At 41.3% G+C, this 27,622-nt stretch overlaps 1 protein-coding gene across 1 annotated transcript; it reads left to right on the top strand.

The window, feature by feature from the left end:
• The first annotated feature begins 1,369 nt into the window (after nt 1–1,369).
• Rad51c (RAD51 paralog C) lies at nt 1,370–26,357 on the top strand. Its single transcript, XM_048366534.1, has 10 exons — nt 1,370–1,553; nt 3,385–3,643; nt 6,353–6,519; nt 7,302–7,435; nt 10,647–10,778; nt 16,031–16,097; nt 16,579–16,639; nt 24,455–24,515; nt 25,710–25,879; nt 26,089–26,357. The coding sequence occupies exons 1-9, from the start codon at nt 1,436–1,438 to the stop codon at nt 25,809–25,811; spliced, it is 1,101 nt and encodes a 366-aa protein (XP_048222491.1). The 5' UTR covers nt 1,370–1,435; the 3' UTR covers nt 25,812–25,879; nt 26,089–26,357.
• Nucleotides 26,358–27,622: the final 1,265 nt, after the last annotated feature.

Here is a 27,622-nt window from a genome sequence, read left to right as displayed (position 1 = left end):
AATAAAACAAAACAGAAAGATCCGGGTAGCTGCACCCAGGACCCAAGTTCAAGCCCCGGGGCCGGCGCATGCGCAGACAGACACACGTTTCCCCCCCCCCTCCCAACAATAAAGTCATAAAACCAATGACTCCGGTAAATAAATCATACACCTTTTTCGTGAAGGAAGCTCCTCCAGAATTACCTTTCAAATATCCTCCCGGTCTCCATAAAATTCTATATTTCGGATGCAGTCACTCGTACGGCTCGCACATCCCCGGTCAACCGAGGGGAGTTGAATTCTACAGAGAATTCTACAACCCCGGTCCAACAGGCTGGCCCACTCAGGAGTCCATGGTCCACTCTCCCGGCGGCTACTTCTCAAGCGAGGCAGGCCGAGGAGCACCAACGGTCTCAGCAGCCTCCACGCCACGCTCCGGGAGGCACTCGCGAGAAGGCGTGAGTGTGGGGAATCACGCGCCAGGCGCCTCCTTGGGCACAAGAGAGAGCCCTCCGCCCCTAGAGCCGGACCCACAATCCCTCGCGAGGGCGGGAAAGCGCGGGAATGGCCAGGGGCTGGCAAGTCCCTGGGGACTGGCGAGGCGAGCCAGCCCTTGGGAAATCTGGAAGCCACCGATTGTTGTGTTTTGTTTACTGGTGCTTGAAGGCTCCAGGCCGCCCTGTGCTGTCCTTATAAGCTTCCCGCCCCCCATTCTAGGCTGGTTGCTCTAGCTCTCGAACCGCGCGTGCACGGTTGGTTTTCTGATGGTTCATTGGAGATGAAAGCCTCACGGGGTTGGCTGCCCAGGCTGGCTTCGAACTGTGATCCTCAGGTCAGGTGTGAGCCACCAGTACATCAGGGTTTCTTTGTTGCTACCGCTGTCCCTACACAGTGGAGATTTCTACTGAAGACTCAGATCCTTCCACCCCACAAGCCAGGACAGAGGTGTGGAAATGTGGCCTCTGGGCCCACTGGGCTCAGCTCTCCATCTTAAGAGTCTCCACCTATCTTTATCCTGTCAGAGTGTACTATTTTTTAATGGGGAAATCTTTAATTACTTTCAATTTACACATAAGAAATACAAGATCCACACCCATTTAAATGTATGTTTTGGCGAGTCTTTTTTGGGGGTTGTGAGGCTTGAACTCAGGGCCTGGGCACTGTCCTTGAGCTCTTTTGTTCAAGGCTAGTGCTCTACCACTTTGAGCCACAGCTCCGCTAAGGTGAATAAATGTTGAAAGCGAGTTGTATGACTTCCAAAGGCACTGACGCCCGTGCGTGAAAACTACGCGGTTCACACGTGCAGCGGAATCTGAAGGCCTCGTGCCACCAGGCGGCGTGCCCCGCCCCTTCGCCTGTACGTCTGACGTCACACGGCGTGGCGCGGCGCCGGGTGTGCGTGGTTGTGCCGCTCTGGTTCTGCGCATCCGCGCTTAGCTGAGGCGCGGGCTTTGAAATGCAGCGGGATTTAGTGAGCTTCCCGCTGTCTCCGGCCGTGCGTGTGAAGCTGGTTTCTGCCGGTTTCCAGACAGCCGAGGAGCTCCTAGAGGTGAAGCCCTCCGACCTGAGCAAAGGTAAATTCCTCCCGGTGGCCGGCTGAGGCACCCGGGCCGCCCTCGGGGCCGCCGCCGGCCTGAAAATGCTGCTTTCCTCCTCCCCGCATTTGCAATGCAAAACAGCCACTTGACTCCACTTAAAAGCTGGTTGGATGGTTTGGAGTTCGGCGGTGGTAAGAACTTTGGACTAGTTGCTTTCTCTGTGCCACTGCCTGCTTAGAGATTACCTCGGTTATGCTCCTAGAGTCCTGCTTCCTTTTTAATTTAACTTTATCGTCAAGTGATGTCCTGAGTGAGGGGTTACAGTTACAAACGTAAGGCAGTGAGTACATTTACTTTTTTTTTTTTTAAAGTTATTGTCTCCAAGATCTTTTGCTCAAGGCTAGTGCTCTACCACTTTGAGCCACAGTGTCAGTTCCTGTCCTTTTGATGAGTGTTGGAGGGGGAAGGAGGACTTAGTTCTGCCTGGGCTGGCTTTGAACCGCAACCATCAGATCTCAGCCTCCTGAGTAGCTAGGTTTACAGGTCCTCCCCCTCCCCTTTCCCTCCCCTCCTCCTCCCGCCTCCTCCCCCTTCCCCTCCTTCTTTTGGTGTCCTTACAGCTGAGCCACGCCTTCACCCTGTCTCATTTTTCTTGGGGTCGGGGTGCAGGTACTGGGGCTTGGCGTTCTAATTGGCCTTTTTTTTTTTTTTTTTTTTACCAGTCCTAGGGCTTGAACTGAGGGCTTGGGCACTGTCCCTGAGCTTCTTTTTGCTCAAGGCCAGCACGTACCATGTGAACCACACACCATGTCTGGCTTCTTCTGTTTATGTGGTAAAAAGGAATCGAACTCAGAGCTTCATGCGTGCTAGGCAAGCAGTCTACCATTAAGTCACATTTCCAGCCCAGGTTTTTTTCATGCTTGGCACTCTTTGTCTTGAGCTGCAACTCACTCTATCTGGCATCTTGAGGTTAAATAACTTCTTGAAAAGGAAATAGTGGCGCTAGCAGTGAAGACCACATAGGCTATTCAGTTTTCACTGCTTACAGAATCCAAATAGATGGGGATTCAGTTACATAATTAAAGACTTCAAGTAAGACTAGAGACACTTACGTGAGAAAGGGAATACATTATTCCTATAGACCAGGAGAAAGCAGTAGAAAGAAAAAAAAAACCCTCTCCCTTCTCATTTGAAATTTACGGAAAAACCCAAATCTCATTTTCCAGAACTCTGGCAGGTTATATGAGTGGCAACCATTATATTCTGAACCACAGAAATGAAACTGGTCACTCACTGATGACATGCCTAGACCTGTGCTATTTACTGAGGAAGATGGAATGAAATTTTAGTACATTTCACTTTTTTCCAACATTGGGGATTGAACCCAGGACCACATGCATGCTAAATAAATGCTTTATCATGGAGCTACATTCCCAGCCTTTAGCATCACTCTTGTTATCTGAAAGTTAAAATTAATGAAGACAACCTGTTACCATGTTAGACTTTCAAATCTCTATCATCATTTTTTCTTTGACATTTTCATTATCTTTATTTATTTATTTATTTATTTTTGGCCAGTCCTGGGCCTTGGACTCAGGGCCTGAGCACTGTCCCTGGCTTCTTCCCGCTCAAGGCTAGCACTCTGCCACTTGAGCCACAGTGCCGCTTCTGGCCGTTTTCTGTATATGTGGTGCTGGGGAATTGAACCTAGGGCCTCGTGTATCCGAGGCAGGCACTCTTGCCACTAGGCTATATCCCCAGCCCTTCATTATCTTTAAATAGTTGTACAAAGGAGCTACCATTGAACATAACAGTTTATAAGTAAATTGCATCTTGAAAATCTTTTTTTTTCTCATTTTACTTACAGAAATTGGGATATCAAAAGAGGAAGCCTTAGAAACCCTTCAAATTATAAGAAGAGAATGTCTCACAAATAAATCAAGATGTGCTGGCACATCTGAGTCTGGCAAGAAGTGCACAGCACTGGAACTTCTTGAGCAAGAGCATACTCAGGGCTTTATAATTACCTTCTGTTCAGCACTAGATAATGTTCTTGGGGGTGGCGTGCCCTTAATGAAAACAACAGAGATTTGTGGTGTTCCAGGTGTTGGAAAGACACAATTATGGTAAAATATGATCCTCTTCTTTGTATATGTCTATGAATGTGCACATGGCACATACTGGGGCTTGAACTCCAGACCTCATGCTCTCACTTGGCTTTTTCTGCTCATAGGTATTGACTCATAATTTCACTTCCAGCTTTTTGCTAATTACTTGGAGATACATGTCTTAAGGATTTGTCTGCCCTCACCTGTCTGCCTATCTGGCTTCAAACCTCAATTTTCAGATCTTAGCCTCCTGAGTAGCTAGCTAGGATTATAGCATGTTATCCTTCAGGAGAGTGGGCTTAATAACATTTAACATAACCAATAGAATATTGTGCTTTGTGTTTACAGTCGGGAGGTCAAAAAATGTGTATTTGCTACTGAGGTTTTTGTTTTGTTTTGTTTTTTTGGGTTTTTTTGGCTTGAACTCAGGGCCTGGGCACTGTCCCTGAGCTTTTCTGCTCAAGGCTGTCACTCTACCACTTAAAGCCATAGCACCACTTCTGATTTTCTGGTGGTTAATTGGAGATAAGAGTCTAATGGACTTTCCTGCCTAGGCTGGCTTTGAACTGCCATCTTCAGATTTCAGCCTCTGGTGTAGCTAGGATTACTGGCATGAGCCACCAGTACCCGGAAATGATACTGAATTTTGTTTTGTTTTATTTTGTTTTTATGGCGGTCCCTGGAGCTTGCCTCTGGGCCTGAGCACTATCCCTGGCTTCTTTTTGCTCAAGGTTAGCACTCTGTCACTTGAGCCACAGCACCACTTCTGTCCATTTTCCATATATGTAGTGCTGGGGAGATGAACCCAGGGCTTCATGTGTATGAGGCAAGCACTCTTGTCACTAGGCCATATTCCCAGCCCCATGATACTGATTTTTTTTTTTTTTTTTTTTTTTTGCCAGTCCTGGGCCTTGGACTCAGGGCCTGTGCACTATCCCTGGCTTCTTTTTGCTCAAGGCTAGCACTCTGCCACTTGAGCCACAGCGCCACTTCTGGCTGTTTTCCATATATGTGGTGCTGAGGAATCGAACCCAGGGCTTCATGTATACAAGGCAAGCACTCTTGCCACTAGACCATATCCCTAGCCAGATACTGAATTTTATTTGTGCATATGTATCAAACAAAAAATCAATTCCCGGCATATCCCTAGCCAGATACTGAATTTTATTTGTGCATATGTATCAAACAAAAAAATCAATTTATGGGCTGGGAATATGGCCTAGTGGCAAGAGTGCTTGCCTTGTATACATGAAGCCCTGGGTTCGATTCCTCAGCACCACATATATGGAAAACGGCCAGAAGGGGCGCTGTGGCTCAAGTGGCAGAGTGCTAGCCTTGAGCAAAAAGAAGCCAGGGACAGTGCTCAGGCCCTGAGTCCACGCACCAGGACTGGCAACAAAAACAAAACAAATTAAAAAAATCAATTTACAAGTCTAGGCACCAGTGGCCGAGGTTGAGATATAGAGGATTTTGATTCAAATCCAAGTCAGGCACAAAAATTTGAGAAACTATCTTTAATTAGACATGGCTTAAGTGGTACAGCATCAAAGTCAACCTTGAATAGACCAACTAAGTAAACTCAAGGCCTTGAGTTCAAGGCCCAGGACCAGCATCTCTACTGAAAAAAAGCAATTTATTATCCTGGTACCCCATCCTGATAAATTGATAAAATTATTTTGATATAAAATGTTTCTTTTATAACATTACAGTCAAAGGGCAAATAAGTACTCTTTTACTTTACTAATTCACTTATGAGGATTTATGAGTGCCAACTCTGTGAAATTAGATTTATATATGATAATGAATTTCATTCCCAGCAGCCTAAAAAACCACTGAAGAGTCCTTAATCTAGTTTTTTTGTTTGTTCTTGCCAGTCCTGGGCCTTGAACTCAGGGCCTGAGCACTGTCCCTGGCTTCTTTTTGCTCAAGGCTAGCACTCTACCACTTGAGCCACAGTGCCACTTCTGGCCGTTTTCTGTATATATGGTGCTGGGGAATCGAACCCAGGGCTTCATGTATAAGAGGCAAGCACTCTTGCCACTAGGCCATATCCCCAGCCCCTTAATCTAGTTTTTGTAGGTACACCTTCCCAGTAATGCAGTTAATTATTCTCTCTCTTTCTCTCTTGCTACCCCCTCCCCAATTCTAGTGGTATTAGGATATGAACTTTGGATCTCATACATGCTATTCTTGCTTCCTTGGCTGGTACTCTACCACTTGAGCCATCCCTAGCATTTTACCAGTTATTTTGGTGATGGGGCCTCCTAGACTTATCTACCCTGGCTAGCTTTGAACCAAAATCCTCTAGATCTCAGCCTCCAGAGTAGCTGGGATTACAGATGTGAGTAACCAGCAACCAAACTTTTTATGTGTATGTGCTGGTCCTGGGACTTGAACTTGGGCCTGAGCACTATTCCTGAGCTGCTGGCTTTTTGGTGGTTAATTGCACATAAGCATCAGGTAAACTTTCCTATCCAGGCTGGCTTCAAATTATGATACTCAGATCACAGCCTACTGAGTAGCTAGGATTGCAGACATGAGCCACCAGTGCCCAGTATCATTTGTTTTCATTTATCTGGACTTATGGAGAATCAGCCATCGTGCGTGCGTGTGTGTGTGTGTGTGCTCATAAACTTCCAGTCTCTAACTGGTCATTATCTGGCGTTTGAAAACACTGCCTTAGAAGATCATGATAATGATTTAGACATTCAACTTATTTCTCTGCAGTATGCAGTTGGCAGTAGATGTGCAGATACCAGAATGTTTTGGAGGAGTAGCAGGTGAAGCAATATTTATTGATACAGAAGGAAGCTTTATGGTTGATAGAGAGGTAGATCTTGCCACTGCCTGCATTCAGCACCTTCAACTTACTGCAGGAGCACACATGGGAGAAGGTAGGTTAACAAATGATCCTCTTTTTTTCTTTTCTGTATGACATAATTTGCATCTCACAGACCTCAGCAAGAGACTATTTCAAACGAAGTTTCATGATGTAATAGTATATTAGTATAAAATTCTCATACCTAAGTTATAAACACATATTACAGTCTGAATTAGCCTTTTCTTCCTCATTTAGAGTATTCTCTAACTGCAGTAGCTTTGGGGCAAAATCTATACATGTATTTCAGTGCATGACTTCAAACTATCATCTTCCAACTTGCCACGTGTAAATTGGTGAACACCTTGAAATAAGTGAATGTTGTTCAATGCATTTGGTAGGGATTTTTCACAATGAGTTTTCAAAAAGCCAAAGGTAGCTGGGCACCAGAGGCTCAGGCCTGTAATCCTAGATACTCAGAAGACTAAGATCTGAGGATCATGATTTGAAGCCAGCCCAGGCAGGAAAGTCTGTGACTCTTATCCCTAATAAGCTACTTAGAAAAAACCAGAAGTGGCGCTGTGGCTTAACTGGTAGAGTGCTATCCTTCAGCACAAAAGCACAGGGACAATACTCAGGCACTGAGTTCAAGCCCCAGGACTGGCACACACAAACACCCATAAAAAGAGTAAGAAATATGAAATACTAGTTTGTAGTAATTTGGCTATATGTTTAGCATCTTTGAAAGTAAGCAGGTTGTTATACAGAGTATAGTATTACTATTAAGAAATATTTTCTATAGTTATCAACATATCAAAACAAGTAAAACTATTAAGCTTTTTTTGCTATTTGTTTCAGAGCATCAAAAAGCTTTGGAAGATTTTACTCTTGAAAATATTCTTTCCCATATTTATTATTTCCGGTGTCATGATTACATACAGCTACTGGCACAAGTTTATCTCCTTCCAGATTTCCTTTCAGATCACCCAAAGGTATGGGTCAAACTACTGAGAAATAACCAAATATCTTTGGAGACTTTTGATAAGCATTAAAAGGACAAGTAAATAGTATAGTAACATACAATTAAAAGCCAATTCAGAAAATGTCTTCCTTTCCTGCCCTGCAATTTTTATTTGTTTTGCCTATATTACATACATACTATTTAAATTTCACACATATATACATGTATATATGTATATCTGTATTTTTTGAATTTTTTTGTTTTTTCTGTTGGCTGTAGGACTTGAACTCAGGTCCTAGGCTTTGTCCCTGAGTCTCTTTGTAGTGCTCTGCCACTTGAGCTACAGCACCACTTCTGGTTTTTGAGTGGTTAATTGGCGATAAGAGTCTCATGGGGACTGCCCTGGCTGGCTTCAAACTTCGATCCTCAGATCTCAGCCTTCTGAATAGCTAGGATTACAGGCATCAGCCACCGGTACCCAGCTTGTCTTTTGAAATTTTAAGTAATAAAGTTTTGAGTTTTTTTGTTTTATTTTTTTAAGCAGAACTGGGGTTTGTACTCAGGGCCTTATACTTGCAAGGCAGATAGTCTGCCAGTTGAGCCACTCCTCCAGCTCTTACTGTAGTTATATTTTAGATAAGTTTTTGTGGGTTTTTTTCCCCCAGAGCTAGCCTTGGATCACAATCCTCCTATCTATACCTACTGTCATGGCTGGGATTAAAGCCATGAGCCACTATGTTTAGACTATGCATCCTAAACAACAGGAAAATTAATTTTTTTAAATAGTTATGCTAAAAATTCAACCTCAAGGTTCAAGCTAATTTGGTTTCTGGCAATAGCTCATTTGGTTTATATGTTTCATCTTGTCACTGTGTTCTCACATGGTTTGGGAACAGGAAGGATGTGTGTGAGCTCTGGTGGTTTTTTTACCTGTGGTACTGGGATTTGCATTCATAGTCCATGCTTTGCAACTATATAAAACCTGTGTGTGGGCTGGGAATGTGGCCTGGTGGCAAGAGTGCTTGCCTCATATACATGAAGCCCTGGGTTTGATTCCTCAGCACCATATATATAGAAAAGGCCAGAAGTGGCGCTGTGGCTCAAGTGGCAGAGTGCTAGCCTTGAGCAAAAAGAAGCCAGGGACAGTGCTCAGGCCCTGAGTCCAAGGCCCAGGACTGACAAAACAACAACAACAACAAAAAACCCTGTGTGTAGAGCTGGGAATATGGCCTACTGGCAAAAGTGCTTGCCTCGTATACATGAAGCCCTGGGTTTGATTCCTCAGCACCATATATATAGAAAAGGCCAGAAGTGGCGCTGTGGCTCAAGTGGCAAAGTGCTAGCCTTGAGCAAAAAGAAGCCAAGGACAGTGCTCAGGCCCTGAGTCCAAGGCCCAGGACTGGCCACAAAAAAAAAACCACAAAAAAACCCCAAAACCCTGTGTGTTAGCTCTCTGTGACAAAATACTTGAGAGAAATCAACTTAAAGGAGGAAAGAGGGCAGCTCATAGTGATACATGCCTGTTATCCTAGCACTTAGGAGTCTGAGATAGGAGAATTTAACGTCTGAAGCCAGTTTGGGCTACAGTGAGCTCAAGGCAGCTTGGGCTATATAGTAAGAACCTGTCACAAAGGAAGAAAAAAAATGGTAAGGATTTATTTTGAATAACAGATGTTTCAGTCCATGGTCTCTTGGCCCCATTATTTTTGGTGGTGGTACCACTTGAGCCATAACTCCACTGAATTTATTTATTTTTATTTATCTTTATTTTTGTTCTTGGGCCTGAACTTAAGGCCTTGAGCTTTTCTTGGCTTTTTTACTCATGGCTAGCACTCTACCATACCACCACTTCTGGCTTTTTACTAGTTAATTGGAGATAAGAATCTCTCAGGGGGCTGGGAATATGGCCTAGTGGCAAGAGTGCTTGCATTGTATACATGAAGCCCTGGGTTCAATTCCCCAGCAATACATAAATAGAAAATGGCCAGAAGTGGTGCTGTGGTTCAAGTGGCAGAGTGCTAGCCTTGAGCAAAAAGAAGCCAGGGACAGTGCTCAGGATCTGAGTCCAAGGCCCAGGACTGGCCAAAAAAAAAAAAACAAAAAACTCTCAGATTTGTCTTCTTGGACTAGTTTCAAACTATGCTCTTCAAATCTCAGCCTCCTGAGTAGGTATATCTTTGGATGTGAGCCACTCATGTTTGGTTTTATTTGTTTGTTTATTTATTTATTTAGGCCAGTCTTGGGGGCTGGACAGGGCCTGAGCACTGTCCCTGGCTTCTTTTTGCTCAAGGCTAGCACTCAGCCACTTGAGCCACAGCGCCACCTCTGACCATTTTCTGTATATGTGGTGCTGGGGAATTGAACCCAGGGCCTCATGTATACGAGGCAAGCACTCTTGCCAGTAGGCCATATCCCCAGCCCTAGTTTTATTTCTTTATAGTTCTGATAGTTATAAAGAACTTTTTTCAGTGATGAGAATTATACATGCAAGGCAAGCACTCTTCCACTAGCTACATCCCTAGCCTTCACCAAAAATTTAAATACACTCATTATCAGTTTAAAATACTCGGTTAAAAACTGTGTGTGAATTGGTTATATTGGATGATGTTTGTAAATTCAGCACTCTGGAGGCAGAGGCAGGAAGATCATTTCAAGGTGATGTACAGAGAGGTTAGTTACACAGATAAGGTAATGAATACATTTCTTGTCAAACTTGTTACCTCCTCCCTCACTTTTTTTTTTTTTTTTTTTTTTTTGGCCAGTCCTGGGCCTTGGACTCAGGGCCTGAGCACTGTCCCTGGCTTCTTCCTGCTCAAGGCTAGCACTCTGCCACTTGAGCCACAGCGCAGCTTCTGGCCGTTTTCTGTATATGTGGTGCTGGGGAATCGAACCTAGGGCCTCGTGTATCTGAGGCAGGCACTCTTGCCACTAGGCTATATCCCCAGCCCCCTCCCTCACTTTTCTCCCACCTTCCCTCCTCCCCAATCCCACCCCTCCAGTTGTACAGTTAGTTTACAACATATTGTCTTGTAAAGAGTTACCTTTTTCAAGTTAGTAAATTGTCAAAAGTGTTTATTATATTTTATATTTTGTAGAAATTATTACATGAGTAGATTTATAACTTTCCAAAATAAAGCCTTTGGAAATAAAGTCCTGGATTTTATTTCTTTAGTAGGATATGCTTTTTGGATGCCATTATATATTTAACACCAAAACTAATATCATTGTCTCTTCTGTGTTAGGTTCGTTTAGTGATAGTAGATGGTATTGCTTTTCCTTTTCGTCATGATTTTGATGATCTATCCCTTCGTACTCGATTACTAAATGGCCTGGCACAGCAAATGATCAGCCTTGCAAATAATCACAGATTAGCTGTAAGTATTACTGGTCAGAGAGTTTTTGGTTTATTTATTTGTCTGATTTTACAATACTCAGGTTTGAACTTAAATCCTCATACCTGCTATTTGCTGGTTATTTAGGGAATGGAGACTACCAAACTTTTGTGTCCAGGTTAGCCTTGAACTATGATCTGTTAGGTCACAGCCTCTTTTTTTTTCTTTATTGTCAAAGTGTAATACAGAGGGGTTACAGATTCATACATAAGGCAATGAGTACATTTCTTGTTCAACTTTTTTTTTTTTTGGCCAGTCCTGGGCCTTGGACTCAGGGCCTGAGCACTGTCCCTGGCTTCTTCCCGCTCAAGGCTAGCACTCTGCCACTTGAGCCACAGTGCCGCTTCTGGCCGTTTTCTGTATATGTGGTGCTGGGGAATCGAACCTAGGGCCTCGTGTATCCGAGGCAGGCACTCTTGCCACTAGGCTATATCCCCAGCCCTCTTGTTCAACTTTTTACCTACTCCCTCATTCCCCCCCTCCTCCTTCCCCTCTCCCCCCTATAAGTTGTACAGTTGGTTTACACCAAATGGTTTTGTAAGTATTGCTTTTGGAATGGTTTGTCTTTTTATCCCTTGTCTCTTGAATTTGATGCTCCCTTTCCCTTCCCTAGTTCTAATACCCGTATAAACAGTATCGGGGTACTCAGATGAGATACAGTGATAGCGGGGGTACAACCACAGGGAGGAATGCAAGAGAAACAAAACAAACAATCAAACAAACAGGGGGAAAAAAGGTAGGTCACAGCCTCTTGAGTAGCTAGCAGACTTAAGTCACTGGGCCCCTGCTGAGTTTTGGTGGTACTGGGGTTTGAACTCCGGTCCTTAAGCTTGCTAAACTGGTATGATACTACTTAGCATGCTTCTAGCCTTGTTTTTCACTAGTTATTTTTAGGATAGGATCATCCTTCCTACTTAGGTTAAGTGTCTTGAATGGTAGTCCACCAAGTTCAAGCCTTCCCCTGATGGATAGGATGAGATGCATGTACCACTTCAAGCTTCCCTTTATGCAGACTGAATCTCAAGTATTTTTCTTCCTGGGCAGGCGTGGCAATGCCATTTTTCTAATTTTAGCCTTCGAGGTAGTGTGGAATGACAGGTGTGTGCCACTGCACCCAGCTATGTGTTGAGAAAGGTCTCATAAACTTTTTGCCCAAGCTTGCCCGAAGCCTAAATCCCTAGTAACTTAGGTTTCTAGGCATGAGCTTCCCAAGTAGCTTAGGCTTGTAGGCATGAGCCACTAGTACCTAGTTAAGAGAGTTTTATAATAAAGTTAAGATTGGAATTTATAAAGTAGATTTTGCATGACTAAATGGAAACAAGACATGTAGATTTTTGTTTTTTGGGTTTTTTTTGCCAGTCCTGGGGCATGGTCTCAGGGCCTAAGCACTGTCCCTGGCTTCTTTTTGCTCAAGACTAGCACTCTACTTCTTGAACCACAGTGCCACCTCTGGCTATTTCTATATATGTGGTGCTGAGGAATCAAACCTAGGGCTTCCTGTATAAGAGGCAAGTACTCTACCACTAGGCCATATTCCCAGCCCAGACATGTAGTTTTGAAGATAATTTTGGTTTGGTTTGGTTTCTATAAACCTTTATTAGGTTTATATGCCTGTAACAGACCAAAAGTAGGTAAACAGCTTCATCTGTAAGATTTCTTTGATTTTTCAGATCTTTTAAAACCATATTCTTTTTACCAAAGCCAAAATACAGTGCTCTGTGTTTGAATTATTTCTTAGTATTGGAATTTAGCATCATTAACCTGTTGTCAGTTTCTGTTTAGATCTTCCAGTAGAGGGCACCCAAGACTACACAATTGCCTAGTTTCTTGGTTGCCTAATGTTTGAAGTGCTCTTATTTTGGTGTAGTGTTGGAGTATTAAAACTGGATCTTCAAAGCTGGGCATCGGTGGCTTATGCCTGTAATCATAGCTACTCAGGAGGCTTGAGATTTGAGGATCACTGTTCAAAGCCAGTCTGGGTAGAAAAGTTCATGAAAAAAAGCTGGAAGTGGCACTGTGGCTTAAGTGGTAGAAAAAGAATCTCAGGGACAGCACCCAGGCCGTGAGTTCAACTCCAGGACCAGCAAAAACAACAAAAAAATTCCCACTGGATCTTCATGCATGCTAAGAAAACTGCTGTGCTACATGCCCCCAGGTCTAAGTTTTTTTATTTAACAGCTTCATCTTTTCTGATTAAATAAGTAATAGAAACAATAATATAAAATGCTGTAGTGTTGTAAATGCTTAATGTAATATGGAACAAAATATATCTAGACATATGATTATATGTTTAAAGAATTGAAGTTGGGGGGCTGGGAATATGGCCTAGCGGCAAGAGTGCTTGCCTCCTACACATGAAGCTCTTGGTTCGATTCCCCAGCACCACATATATGGAAAATGGCCAGAAGTGGCGCTGTGGCTCAAGTGGCCGAGTGCTAGCCTTGAGCGGGAAGAAGGCAGGGATGGTGCTCAGGCCCTGAGTCCAAGGCCCAGGACTGGCCAAAAAAGAATTGAAGTTGGGTATAGGGAATAGTTCAAATGGTAGAGCCCTTGCCTAACAAGCACAGGGCCCTGACTTTAAACCTTGTTACTGCCAAAAATAAATAAATAATTGAGACTGGGAATGTGGCTCAGTGGTATAGTGCTTGCCTAGCATGCATGAAGTCCTGCATTCGATTCCTCAGTACCACATAAACAGAAAAAGCTGGAGGTGGCACTGTGGCTCAAGAAGTAGAGTACTAGCCTTGAGCAAAATAAGCTCAGGGACAGTGGCTAGGCCCTCAGTTCAAGCCCCAGGACTCACACACACACACACACACACACACACACAAAATTGAAGTTGCTTTAGTGTAATCTCATTTTGATAAAAATATACACATTGATATATCATTAAGTATATAAACATTGATATTTATATGTATGAAACAAAGATCTGAAAGAATCAAAACATTACAAACGTACTGACATACCTAGTATGCCTACCAGTCACTTATGCTAGGCAAGTTCTGTACCACTAAACTACTTCCCCTTCTCTCTCTCTGTTGTTTTGTTTTTTTTTTCCTTTTGTTTTCAGACACAGTTTTACTATGTAGGCCAAGCTGGCCTCAGACTATCTATACTCCTCAGCCTCCCAAGAGTTAGCATAATAGGCTTGTGTCAGCATGCCTGTCTTCCCTTTATTTTTTATTAGTTGGTTTACTTACCTATTTATTTATCTACTCATTTACTTATTTATTTTTGGTTCCAGTACTGGGGTGTGAATTCAAGGCCTGAGCACTGTACCTTAGCTTTTTTGTTCAAGGTTGGTAATCTATCACGACAGCTTCACGTCTAACTTTTTTCTTTTTTGGCCAGTCCAGGGCCTTGAACTCAGGGCCTGAGCACTGTCCCTGGCTTCTTTTTGCTCAAGGCTAGCACTCTGCCACTTGAGCCACAGCACCACTTCTGGCTGTTTTCTATATATGTGGTGCTGAGAAATCAAACCCAGGGCTTCATGTATATGAGGCAAGCACTCTTACCACTAAGCCATATTCCCAGCTCTCTCGCTCGCATTCTCTCTCTCTCTCTCTCGCTCTCTCTCTCCCCTCTCTCTCCTCTCTCTTCTCTCTCTCTCTCTCCTCTCTCCTCTCTCCCTCCTCTATCTCTTCTCTCTCTCTCTGTCCTCTCTCCTCTCTCTCTTCTCTCTCTCTCTTTTGTGCTGGTACTGGGTCTTGAATTGAGAGTCTAGGCCCTGTCCCTTAACTTTTTTGCTCAAAGCTGATACTCTGCTATTTGAGGCACAGCTCTACTTCTGGCTGTTTGCTCATTAATTGGAGATAAACGTCACAGACTTTTTTGTTCCAGCTTGCTTCAAACTGTGTTCCTCAGATCTCAAGCTTCTAAATAGCTAGTATTTCAAGTGTGAGCCACCACCACATAGCAAAGATTTGTATTTCTTGCATTTATTTATTTATTTATTTATTTTGTTGGTTGTGGGGCTTGATCTCTGGGCTTGGGCACTACTCACGGCTAGTGCACTACCACTTGAACCACAGTGCCACTTCCTGTTTTCTGGTAGTTTATTGGAGATAAGAGTCTCATGGACTTTCCTGCCTGGGCTAGTTTTGAACCATGATCCTCAGATCTCAGACTCCTGAGTAGCTAAGATTACAGGTGTGAGCCACTGGCACCTAGCTAGGATTAATATTTATTGAATAAAGTTGTCTAGAGAGGCAGTCATAGTAAAGACAATCACAGTAAAGAACTCCAACTCAGTCTAACTTCTGATTTTCTATGAAAAAAACTTCAATCATAACAGTACCTAATGCATAGAGTAGTTGTGAGGATTAGATAATAGTGAAAGTAAAATGTATATAATGTAACTTCTGGCATGTATTTATTAGCATTTAATGTTTATTTAGTACAACTAATTTTTTTTTTGGCTTACACAAAATTTGAATTTAAAAGTGCTAAAAAGTTTTCCTGTGCTACTAGTTATGAACTCTTTTGCTCTTTAGATCTTTACATATTATTTGGTCTATTTTTTTCTTTTAGTATTACAATAAGAATTTGTTTATTTTTCTTCAAATGTCATGGTCAATGGAATTAAGTTTCCAGATAACTAATTCTTTTTTTTTTTTTTTTTTTTTGCCAGTCCTGGGCCTTGGACTCAGGGCCTGAGCACTGTCCCTGGCTTCTTTTTGCTTAAGGCTAGCACTCTGCCACTTGAGCCGCAGCGCCACTTCTGGCCATTTTCTGTATATGTGGTGCTGGGGAATTGAACTGAGTACTTCACGTATACAAGGCAAGCGCTCTTGCCACTAGGCCATATCCCCAGCCCCAGATCCACTCCTTTGTGTTTTGTTTTGTTTTGTTTTTGCCAGTCCTGGGCCTTGGACTCAGGGCCTGAGCACTGTCCCTGGCTTCTTTTTGCTCAAGGCTAGCACTCTGCCATTTGAGTGACAGCGCCACTTCTGGCCATTTTCTGTATATGTGGTGCTGGGGAATGGAACCCAGGGCTTCAAGTATACAAGGCAAGCGGCTCTTGCCACTAGGCCATATCCCCAGCCCTTGGGCTGGCTTTGAATAACTATCCCCAGATCTCATTCTCCTGAATAACTAGGATTATAGGCATGAGCCACCACAGCCCGGTAATATATTTTCTTTTAACAGTTAATGTATTCAGAATTTTAGAATCATAGTCTTATTACATGATAATTTTTAGCACCTAACTTGCTCACATTTTGCTTTTATAGGTAGTTTTAACTAATCAAATGACAACAAAGATTGATAAAAACCAGGCCTTGCTGGTTCCTGCATTAGGTGGGTAAAATATGAGATAAATAGTTTTAGTTTATCACAATTTTTCTGTGTTTGCATTTGATGCTTGAGATGAGTACTATAAGCTCTATGAAAACAGAGAGTATTTGTTTTGTTCACTAATATACCTTAGTTTCAAGCACAGTGCCCTGAGATACTGACTAATTTTTTCACTTATTTCATAGTCAATGAATGTCTAATATCAGGCAGCTATCATGTTTGGTACCTGTTATATAGCTTTCGAAAGATAATTCTTGCCATCAGACCCTCACAGTCTATAGTTAAGAGGAAGAGTGACTATTTAAGTACAAACTATAGTATAATAAAATATATCTTAGAATATTACTCATGTACCAGGGTTTTTTAAATCAAGTATGTTTTTATTATGTTAAATTTAGTAAAGTAGGATTTTTATTTGTTAGAGGCATTCTAAGGAATTTATAACTTAGTTAGACATCCCAACAGTTATGTTCTTTTCTTTCAGGGGAAAGCTGGGGACACGCTGCTACAATAAGGCTAATTTTTCATTGGGATCAAAAGCAAAGGTCAGTATAGAAACAAGTTAATTATTTTGAGTATTAGTATTATTACAAACAGTACTTTCTTGAGGTGATCTCTAGGATGAGATTATAGTGACCCATGAACTAATACTTTTGTGGCCTTCTTTGAAATCAGTTAGAGCAAACATAGAAACACGCTGTTATATTGCCCATTTAGAGACATAGGAAATTCTTTAGAATATTTAAATGATGGGGTACATGCACCTGAAACAAGTAGGTGGCTAAGGAATTGCCACCTTCTAACACTCTTTTAAATCATTTATTAACCATGCAGAAGGAGGTGGTACTCTGTGTTCCTAAAAGAGATTGGAAGAATAAAATCAGGACAAAAGGGAACTTTTGAGGTTAGCTTTAGGACCAATTTATGTGGAAATAGGATGGTTTTTCTTAGTTGCTTGATACAGTTCTTGTATGAAATCATGTCTTTAAAATTTTTTTCCATTTTCCTGTCCTGCTTTTATTACCCATGTACTTTACCTGCCTTTCACAAGTATTGTTCTTTAAAATAAAACCATGGCAGCATGAAACCTTTGTGTTTGTTTTTAAAGCTGCTGAGCAAGTGAATGAACCAGCTTTCCTTTGCTTTAAAATAGGCCATTGAAAGCTATGAAGCCTTTTATTCTGCATTTCAAAAAATGTCACATTTATGCCAGTCTTTCTGCTTTGTTATTAATTGACATAACCTAGAGAACTTGGTATGGAAATGCACTAATAAAGGAGGAAACTGAAGCATATATAGACAAAAACAACAAAAAGGGTTACCTAAATACATACTGGGCCTGCTCAGTGACTTTTTTTTTTTTTTTTGCTTGCATTGATTTGCTCTACAAAATGAAGAAAATCATGCCTAGCCAAGGTAGATTTTACTGACTCTAAGCTAATAGCAAAACCCACTATACTTCTCTATATACTTTTCAAAATGGTTCATATAGTTTATGTGTCTCTTCCTCCCTCCTTCCCTCCCTTCCTTCCTTCTTTCCTCCCTCCCTCCCTCCTTCCCTCCCTTCCTTCTTCCCTCCCTCCCTCCTTCCTTCCCTCCCTCCCTCCCTCCTTCTCTCCTTCCCTCCCTTCCTTCCTTCCATCCCTCCCTCCCTCCCTCCCCTCTTTCTCTTTGTTTTTCTCTTTTTCTCTTCTTTCTTTTGTGTCAGTTCTGGGGCTTTGAACTCAGGGCCTGGATGCTGTCCCTAATCTACTTTTGCTCCAGGCTAGCACTCTGCCACTTGAGCCACAGCACCTTTTCTGGCCTTTTCTGGGTAGTTTATTGAAGATAAGAGTCTCATAGCCTTTTTTGTCTGGGCTGGCTTTGAACCATGGTCCTCAGATTTCAGCCTCTAGAGTAGCTAGGATTACAAGCATGAGCCACCAGTTTCTGGCTGTCTCTTCTTTAAAAATGGCATTTCCGGGCTGGGAATGTGGCCTAGTGGTAGAGTGCTTGCCTAGCATATAGGAAGCCCTGGGTTCAATTCCTCAGCACCACATAAACAGAAAAAGCCTTTTGGTGGTTAATTGGAGATAAGTGTCATGGACTTACTTTTTTGCCTTGGTTAGCTTTATACTGCAATCCTTAGATTTCAGCCTTCTGAGTAGCTAGAATTACAGAAGTGAGCCACAAGTGCCTAACTATACTAGCTTTTTAGACCAGAGATGGATCTTGCAAACTTTTAGCTTGGACAGTTCTCAAACCATAATCCTCCTCATTTTAGCCTCCTGAGTAGCTAGGATTACATGAGCAAGCCACCTTTCCCAGCAAAATACATCTTTTAATAAACGTATCAGAAATATATATATATTTTTTTTTTCTTTTTTTTTTTTTTTGCCAGTCCTGGGCCTTGGACTCAGGGCCTGAGCACTGTCCCTGGCTTCTTTTTGCTCAAGGCTAGCACTCTGCCACTTGGGTCACAGCGCCACTTCTGGCCATTTTCTGTATATGTGGTGCTGGGGAATCGAACCCAGGGCTTCAAGTATACGAGGCAAGCGCTCTTGCCACTAGGCCATATCCCCAGCCCCCAGAAATAATTTTTTCCTTCTTTGTAAGATCCTAAAATTCAGCATGATTATACACCCATCAAATCAGAAATCATGCTTTTTGTTTGCTTATTTGTATTTGTTTGTACTAGGATTTGAGCTCAGGATCTCACATTTGGTAGTTAAGCCTCCATCCCTTTTTGCCTTATGTTGCTTTTCAAATAGGGGCTCTGGTGTGTTGTTGTTTTTTTTTTTTGGCCAGTCCTGGGCCTTGGACTCAGGGCCTGAGCACTGTCCCTGGCTTCTTCCTGCTCAAGGCTAGCACTCTGCCACCTGAGCCACAGCGCCCCTTCTGGCCATTTTCTGTATATGTGGTACTGGGGAATCGAACCCAGGGCCTCATGTATATGAAGCAGGCACTCTTGCCACTAGGCCACATCACCAGCCCTCTGGTGTGTTTTTTTTTTTTTTTGGTTGTTGTTGTTGTTTTTTGGCCAGTCCTGGGCTTGGACTCAGGGCCTGTGCACTGTCCGTGGCTTCTTTTTGCTCAAGGCTAGCACTCGGCCACTTGAGCCACAGCGCCACTTCTGGCCGTTTTCCATATATGTGGTGCTGGGGAATCGAACCCAGGGCTTCATGTATAAGAAGCAAGCACTCTTGCCACTAGGCTATATTCCCAGCCCCTTTTTTGTTGTTGTTGTTACTTTTTTTTCCCCCTGAACTGGTCTTGAATCTCAATCCTCCCATCAGTGTGCCTATCAAATAGCTGGAATTGCAAGTGTGTGTTACTATGTTTAGTTTGTTTGTGGTGGTATGCATCTGTAACAACTTTTTGCCGGGTTGGTTTTGAACTGTGATTCTCCTTATCTGTACCTGAGTGGCTTGCATTAAAGATACTTGCCTCATGCTTCTAAAAGAGTTAACCATTTTTTTGTTCTTTGTTTGTTTGTGCCAGTCCTGGGGCTTGAACTCAGAGCCTGAGCACTGTCCCTGGCTTCTTTTTGCTTAAGGCTGGCACTCTACCACTTGAGCCACAGCACCACTTCCGGCTTTTTCTATACATGTGGTGCTGAGGAATCGAACCTAGGGCTTCATGTATACAAGGCGAGTACTGTACCACTAGGCCAAATTCCCAGCCCCGAGAGTTAACCATTGTATAAATTCAACATTTTGTAGATTCTTCGTAAGAAAGTGGAGAATGGTGTTGAACACTGACATTGAATATAGATAGATTTTAGGGAAATCTCTTTTACAGAATTTTTCTGCTGGGTGCTGGTAGCTTACACCTGAATCCTACCTACTCAGGAAGCCAAGATCTGAGGATTGTGGTTTGCAGCTAGCCCAGGAAGAAAAAGTTCATGAAACTCTTATCTCTGATTAACCAACAAAAAGCCAGAAGGAAGATATGGCTCAAGTGATAGAGTGCCAGCTGTGAGGAGAAAAGGCCAAGCAAGAGTACATGGTCCAGTTCAAGCACCAATTCAACATAAAAACTAAAAGCAAACAAATTCTTTCCTGTATCTCTTCTAATATGATATTGCTTACTTATGCAAGCAAGAGACAGGGTTTTCTTATGTGACCTAGAAGGGCCTGGAGCTTACTATTTTCCTCCTTCTGTCTCCTAAGAGCTGTGGTTACAGGCACATAATTCCATTCCTATAAGTACTAAGTATTTCACTAGGAACTTCATACATTTCAATTAATCTTTTCAATAACTGTTTGAATAATTTATACCTTTTATTAATATTTTTTAAGATTTATGTTATTTTTTTGTATATGTGGTACCAAGGAATTATACCCAGGGCTCATGCATGATAGTCAAGCACTCTACCACTAAGCCACATTAACAACTCCACCTTTTTATTATTAAAAGTAAGAAAACCAAGGCCTAGAAAGCTTAGCCTAGCATAACAGATGCTGTTAATTCAGTATTTTATAACTGTCCTTTATTGTGCAGAGAGTATATGTACTTGTTGTTTTGCTTTATTTTTCAAATAGCTATGAAGAGCTGGGAATATGGCTTAGTGGTAAAGTGCTCACCTCATATACATGAAGCCCTGGGTTCGATCCCTTAGTACCACATGTATAGAAAAAGCCACAAGTGGCGCTGTGGCTCAAGTGGCAGAGTTCTAGCCTTAAGCAAAAAGAAGCCAGGGACAGTGCTCAGGCGCTGAGTTCAAGCACCAGGACTGGCAACAAAAACAAAACAAAAATCAAATAGCTATGAAGATAGGTAGTATTATCCTCCTTTTATAGCTGACTTTATGAGAGTCTATTCCTTTTCTTTGATAATAACTGTTTCTAGAAGGTACAGGATTGCAATAATTGCTGGTAAATAAGAAGTATTATTCTTGTTCTCTTTTTTTAGTAAAATCATTTTCCTCCTGTGGATATATGATAAGTAATGTGCATACTTTATAATAAAACAAGTTGATCTCATTTATTAATTAAGAATTAATGTAGTTGTGCTCTTTTTGTTTGAAACTAGGTACCTTTAAGTCATTAAAGTTACATGAAATTGTTTTGTGGGAGTTGAGAGGGTTTTTTAATTTAATTTAATTTTATTTTTTGAGAGGGTTTTTTTATTGTCCAGTTCTGAGGCTTGAACTCAGGATCTAGGTGCTGTCGCTGAGTTTATCTGTGCTCTACCACTTGAACCACAGCTCCACTTCTAGCTTTTTGTGGTTAATTGGAGATAAGAGTCCCACAAACTTTCCTGTCCTGGCTGGCTTTTATTGGCAATTCTCTCATGTTGGCCTTCTGAATACTAGCATTATATATGTGAGCCACCAGCACTCGGCATTTTTGTTTATGGATGCTGATGATTGAACTGAAGGCTTTGTAAGGCATGTCAAGTACGTGCTCAACTGCTGAGGTACCTTCCATCTCCAAAATAATATAAAATCATACATGCTTTTTAAAATCTAATTTACTTTGAAAGGATAGAAATGGGAATTTATTCTGGAGGAGCCAAAGAACTGAAAATCATTTAATAGCCACATTTATATGGATAACTGACTTTAGATCTGTTATCTTGCACCAAACTCCATTCTTTACCAAAAACATCTGATTTAACTTTTGAATAATAATGGAATAACCTTCCAAAAGTTCTTAAAAGAAATGCTTGTGTCTGTGTCCTTATATTATGTGGGTTTTCCTGTAATTTGCATATTCATGATAATATGAGGCCAAGATTGTTCAGAACTATACTATTCTTTGCCAAGAAGATCTGGTGTGGTAGAGTGGAGTAATACATCACACCCCCTCACAATGTTTCATATGTGTGCTCAGCTTTAGAGCACAAATTGTGCTTCTGTCTTGTTTCTTTCTGACCCAAACTATGTAGTTCAGCCATATGCTAAGCTTCATCTCAGCAGGGGCCATGAGCCAAGTGATTCTTTGGTTTAATTACTCATTTATATCTCCTGAGATGTAGACATGATATAAAAATTTTATTTTACCTAGAAATTTGAGATTTTTCAGACTGGAAACTTCAAAGACTAGTCCATGTGCATGTGTGCGTGTGTGTGTGCATGTGTGTCTTGAACTCAGGACCTTGGTGCTGTCCCTTAGCATTTTTGGTCAAGGCTGGCACTCTGTCACTTGATCTTCACTTCCAGCTTTTTTTTTTTTTTTTTTTTTAATCTCCCTGTGTATTGTAGATAAGAATTGAGGGCTGGGAATATGGCTTAGTGGCAAGAGTAAAGAATTGAATGCACTTTCCTGCCTGGTCTGGCTTTGAACTGCAATCCTCAGATCTCAATTTTCTGAGTATCTAAGATTACAAGTATGAGTCTCCAGTTCCCAGCCTTCAATTTTTTTTTTTTTTTGGTTAGTCCTGGGCCTTGGACTCAGGGCCTGAGCACTGTCCCTGGCCTCTTCCCGCTCAAGGCTAGCACTCTGCCACCTGAGCCACAGTGCCCCTTCTGGCCGTTTTCCATATATGTGGTGCTGGGGAATCGAACCGAGAGCTTCATGTGTAGGAGGCAAGCACTCTTGCCACTAGGCCATATTCCCAGCCTTCAAATTTTGTCTTTAGGATTAATTTTTTAAAAAATAACTCACTGTGCTTTTATATTTTATTTAGGCATTATTGAGATTTGAACTCAAACCTTTGTACTTGCTAGGCAGATACACTGCTATGTGAACCATGTTCCCAGTCTTCAATTAACATTCTTGTTGACACGAACCAATTTACATTAACTTTTGTTCAAAAACTCAGAAGGAGCACATGGGAAATAAATCAAGTAGAACCTATTTAGTGACATGGAGACATATGTGCACATATACATATATAGAGAGAGAAACTGTTAGACAAGTAAAATCAAGAAGTTCAGGGGCAAAGTGTGGTGGCACACATTTGTAATGCCATCACTTGGGAGGCTAAGGAAGTAAGATTGTGAGTTCAAGTTCAGTCCAGGCCACCCAGGTGGCCTGGAGACAAGTTTGAGACAACTTTGGGCCATATATCAAGACCATATCTCCAAAGAAAGCTAACAGTTGTGGAGCAGGCATGGTAGATGCCTGTTATCCAAATGCTTGGAAAATTGAGGCAGGGAGACTACAAGTTCAAGGCCAAACAAGGTTACATAACTGTTGTTTTTCTCTATCAATCTAATGAAGCCTTCTGCTTATCTTCCCTTTATCTCTAACTTATTATGTTAGACCACAAGCCTGCTCCACACCTGTTACCTTTCTTTCAAAGATAAAGTCTTGCTATATATACCAGTCTGGCCTCAAACTCACTATGTAGCTTAGACTGGCCTTGAACTCACAATCTTCCTTCCATAGTTAAGTCTCTCAAGTGATGGACTTACAGGTGTGTGCCACCACACTTTGCTTTAACTTCCTGATTTTAGATACATATTAATAAAATAATTAAAATATAATAAATATAACATTAAATAAAATAAATATTAAATGGAATAAGATGTATATATACATAGTAATACATACAGGATCATATAGTACAACCTTTATTTCATGCATTAACTTCCTATTCAATTAAATAGTTTCTTCTACCTTTGATATTTAGTAATGTCTTTTATTATTATCTTGGTGGTATTGGAGATTGAATTTAGGGCCTATGGAGTGTTAGATGGATCTTCTACCACTTGAGCCATGCCTCCAGGTATCATAAGTATTTCATCCATAAATAATGTACTTGAATCAGTCATTGGATTCTTTGTTCAAAATTTTATGTATATTTACAACCCTGGTGTATGTAATAATTACATCTATATATTATCAATCTATATGTATTGCTTGAAGAGAAGATTTTCTTGTGTGCTGGTACGGGGATTAAACTCAGGACGTTACAGCCTCTCTTAGCTTTTCTACCCAAAGTTGGCACTGTACCACTTGAACCACATCTCCACTTTCAACTTTTTGCTGGTTAACTGAAGATAAGACTCTTCTTATAAGACAAATCCTCTTGCATATGTTCAGACCCAGCTGTCTTTGAACCTTGATTTTCAGATCAACTAGGATTGCAAAATGTGAGCCACTGGTGCTTGGTCTCTCTCTCTCTCTCTCTTTTTTTTTTTTTAAAGAGACAGGGTTTTACCATGTTGTCCTGGCTGGTCTTGAACTCTTGGGGTCAGGCAATCTAGCCTCAGCTACCCAAGCAGCTAGAACTATAGGCACCTACTACCATGCCCTACAAGGAAAGTACTTTTTAAATTTTATGATTTCTATATATTTTTTACATTTCTTGATTTCTCTATACAATAGAATTGTGGTAAAATGATCTGTTTTAATGATAAAATCAATCATCTGAGCTAATTAAAGTTAGATGTTTATATATATTTATTCTTTCCCTTTTTCTTTAAGCAGGTTGGCAACGTTGTACAAATCCCCATGCCAGAAGGAATCCACAGCACTGTTTCAAATTACAGTCAGTATAATTTTATTAGAATGGGATTTTGGTGTTGATAGGCAGTAATTAGCTGAAAAAAAAATTACAAATTGCTTCTGTTAACTTCTGTATGCAGCAAGCATATTTGAGAACCACTTTTAGTGCTTAGAAAATCCCCTAAATTTAGTACATACAGAATATTGTTACAATTGAACTGAAATTTTATTTATGTATTTATTTATTTGTTCATCCAGTCAGTCAGTTGTGGGGCTTGAACTCAGGGCCTGGGCACTGTCCCTGAAGTTCTTTTGCTTAAGGCTAACATTCTACCACCTGAGCCACAGAGCCACTTTGGGCTTTTCCTGTTTATATGGTACTAAGGAATTGAACCCAGGGCTCCATGTACATGAGTCAAGCACCGTACCACTAGGCCATATTCCCAGCCCCCACCCCCTTTTTTTTTAAGATTTTTTTTTTTAAGGAGCTGGGAAAGTGGCTTAGTGGTAGAGTACTTGTCTACATGCATGCAGCCCCGGGTTCGATTCCTCAGTACCACATAAACAGAAAAGACTGGAAGTGGCGCTGTGGCTCAAGTGGTAGAGTGCTAGCCTTGAGCAAAAGAAGCTCAGGGACAGTGCCCAGGCCCTAAGTTCAAGCCCCAGGACTGGCAAATTTAAAAAAGATTATTTTTTTTAATTTAATTTATTTATTAACTGAACACAATTTTTTTTGACAAGGTGTTGTACAAAAAGGGTACAGTTACATAGTAGGGCAGTGTGTACATTTCTTGTGATATCTTACGCCCTGTTTAAAAAGATTATTTTTTAAAAGATTATTATTTTGCTCAGGGCCTGCCTCAGACTGCATTCATACTATTTACAGTCTCCTTTGTAACTAGAATGACAAGCATATACCTGCTTATTTTGTTGAGTTGGGGCTTCACTTTTGAGTTGCTGGCCTTAACCTGGAGTTCTCCCAATTTCTGCTCCTCAAGTAACAGTGATTACGGACATCAGAAACTTAGAGAACATTTGTGTAATGCAGTGTTATATGTATGTTTGCAAATAAGTATGTATAAATAGTTCCTGTCTTGGACTATCCATGAGGTTTATACTCTATTTACAACAGTTGGCAAATTCTATCAAAAGAACAAACTAATTACTTTTTTAAATATATGGAAAATCAATCTCTAAATATTCTTAAAGTTTATTTGTACTTTTGTTCATCTTGCAGCCTCAAGGATTTAGAGATGCTGTTACCATTGAAAGTTTATCCCAAACAAAAGTTTCATCGAATTCCCGCAAACGGTTACGAGAACCGGAAGAAGAACCGTAACCCCAAAACTAATGTCAAAGTAGTCAAATATATGGAGGACATAATATTCGGTGTGGACAAGTTTGTATTTTTTTTTTCTTTGCCAGTCCTGGGCCTTGGACTCAGGGCCTGAGCACTGTCCCTGGCTTCTTTTTGCTCAAGGCTAGCACTCTACCACTTGAGCCACAGCGCCACTTCTGCCGTTTTCTATATATGTGGTGCTGAATCAAACCCAGGGCTTCATGTATGTGAGGCAAGCACTCTTGCCACTAGGCCATATTCCCAGCCCCGTTTGTATTTTTAATATTAAAGTACTTATTAAAAAACAAACTATGCATGAATAAGGATTATATAAAGTGAATGGGAAAATACTTAAGGATTATGCTTCTCTGAAAAAGGTGTTCTAAAGCAGAATTGTACAATGACATTTTCACTAATGTTCAGTGGAAGTCAAGTAGATACCTTTTCCAAATGTGATAGCTGAGCTCACATGGCTTACTGAATTTACTATTCAGAATAGTCATTTTCTTTGCCAATTACCTAGAAGTCCTAGGAATAAAATATCTTCTTCATATTCCTATTGCGCTCTCTCTCTCTCTCTCTCTCTCTCTCTCTCTCTCTCTCTCTCTCTCTCTCTCTCTCTCTCTCTCTTTTGCCAGTCCCCGGGCTTGAACTCAGCCTGGTTTCTTTTGCTCAATGTTAGCACTCTACCACTTGAGCCACAGTGCCACTTCCGGCCTTTTCTGTTTATGTGGTAATAAAGAATTGAACCCAGGGCTTCATGCATGCTAGGCAAGCACTCTACCACAGAGCCACATTTCCGGGCTCCAATTTAGCTTTTTGCTGGATATTTTGGAGGTGGAATCTAGCAGACTTTTCTGCCTGGGCTGGTTAGGATCTTTGATCCTCTGTATCTCAGCCTTTTAAGCAGCTAGGATTATAGGTGTGGGCCACTGGCACCTAGAAATGTATTTCTACATTTTTGAAGTATGATATATGATATGATCCATTGTAGAATTCTACACTGATGGGTATTTTTCTTTGAATGATGTTAACCCAACTTGAATAAATTAACTTTTGAGTTCTTGAGTGGCTTCAGAATATTTAAAATTGTTCTGACACATGGGTTTCCTTAGTATTTCTCAGTTCATTCATGTAATTTATTTTGATTCCCTGGGTAGGGGGTGGGGGAATCTTTTTTTCTTTTTTCATCTTTTTGATAAGTATCAAAGCCTGGGCCTTGTGCATGCTAGGCAAGGACCCTGCCACTGAGCTACATCCCTAATCCCAGGAAAATCATGAAAATAATTGAATATTATATACTTTAACAATAATATTTTCAATATTTTAGTTATATGTCTATTTTATGTTCTAGACTCAAACGAAATTTATAAAATTTCTTCAGTGTAAGTTTTCTGTAATTGATTATACATAGACTAAATGCTGTAACTCATTACTACTGTTCGAGAGTGAAAACAAGCACTGCTAACAATTATACCAGGACAGTATACATGAGCCAGGGCTGCCACAGGCAAATAAACCATATGGTCATCCAACCAATTTCAGATGACTAACATGATCGTGACAGCCTTACTTTTGAGGCTTAAAAGCATATATTCTTTTTTTTAATACTTCTTTTCTGTTTTTTTTCATTTCTTTTTTTTTTTCTTTTTTTTGGCCAGTCCTGGGCCTTGGACTCAGGGCCTAAGCACTGTCCCTGGCTTCTTCCCGCTCAAGGCTAGCACTCTGCCACTTGAGCCACAGCGCCGCTTCTGGCCGTTTTCTGTATATGTGGTGCTGGGGAATCGAACCTAGGGCCTCGTGTATCCGAG

Source organism: Perognathus longimembris, chromosome 17 (genome assembly GCF_023159225.1).
Source record: "Perognathus longimembris pacificus isolate PPM17 chromosome 17, ASM2315922v1, whole genome shotgun sequence".
In the NCBI taxonomy this organism is placed as follows: Eukaryota; Metazoa; Chordata; class Mammalia; order Rodentia; family Heteromyidae; genus Perognathus; species Perognathus longimembris.
Note: the sequence above shows the minus strand (reverse complement) of the source record. Positions and strands in the feature narration are given on the sequence as shown.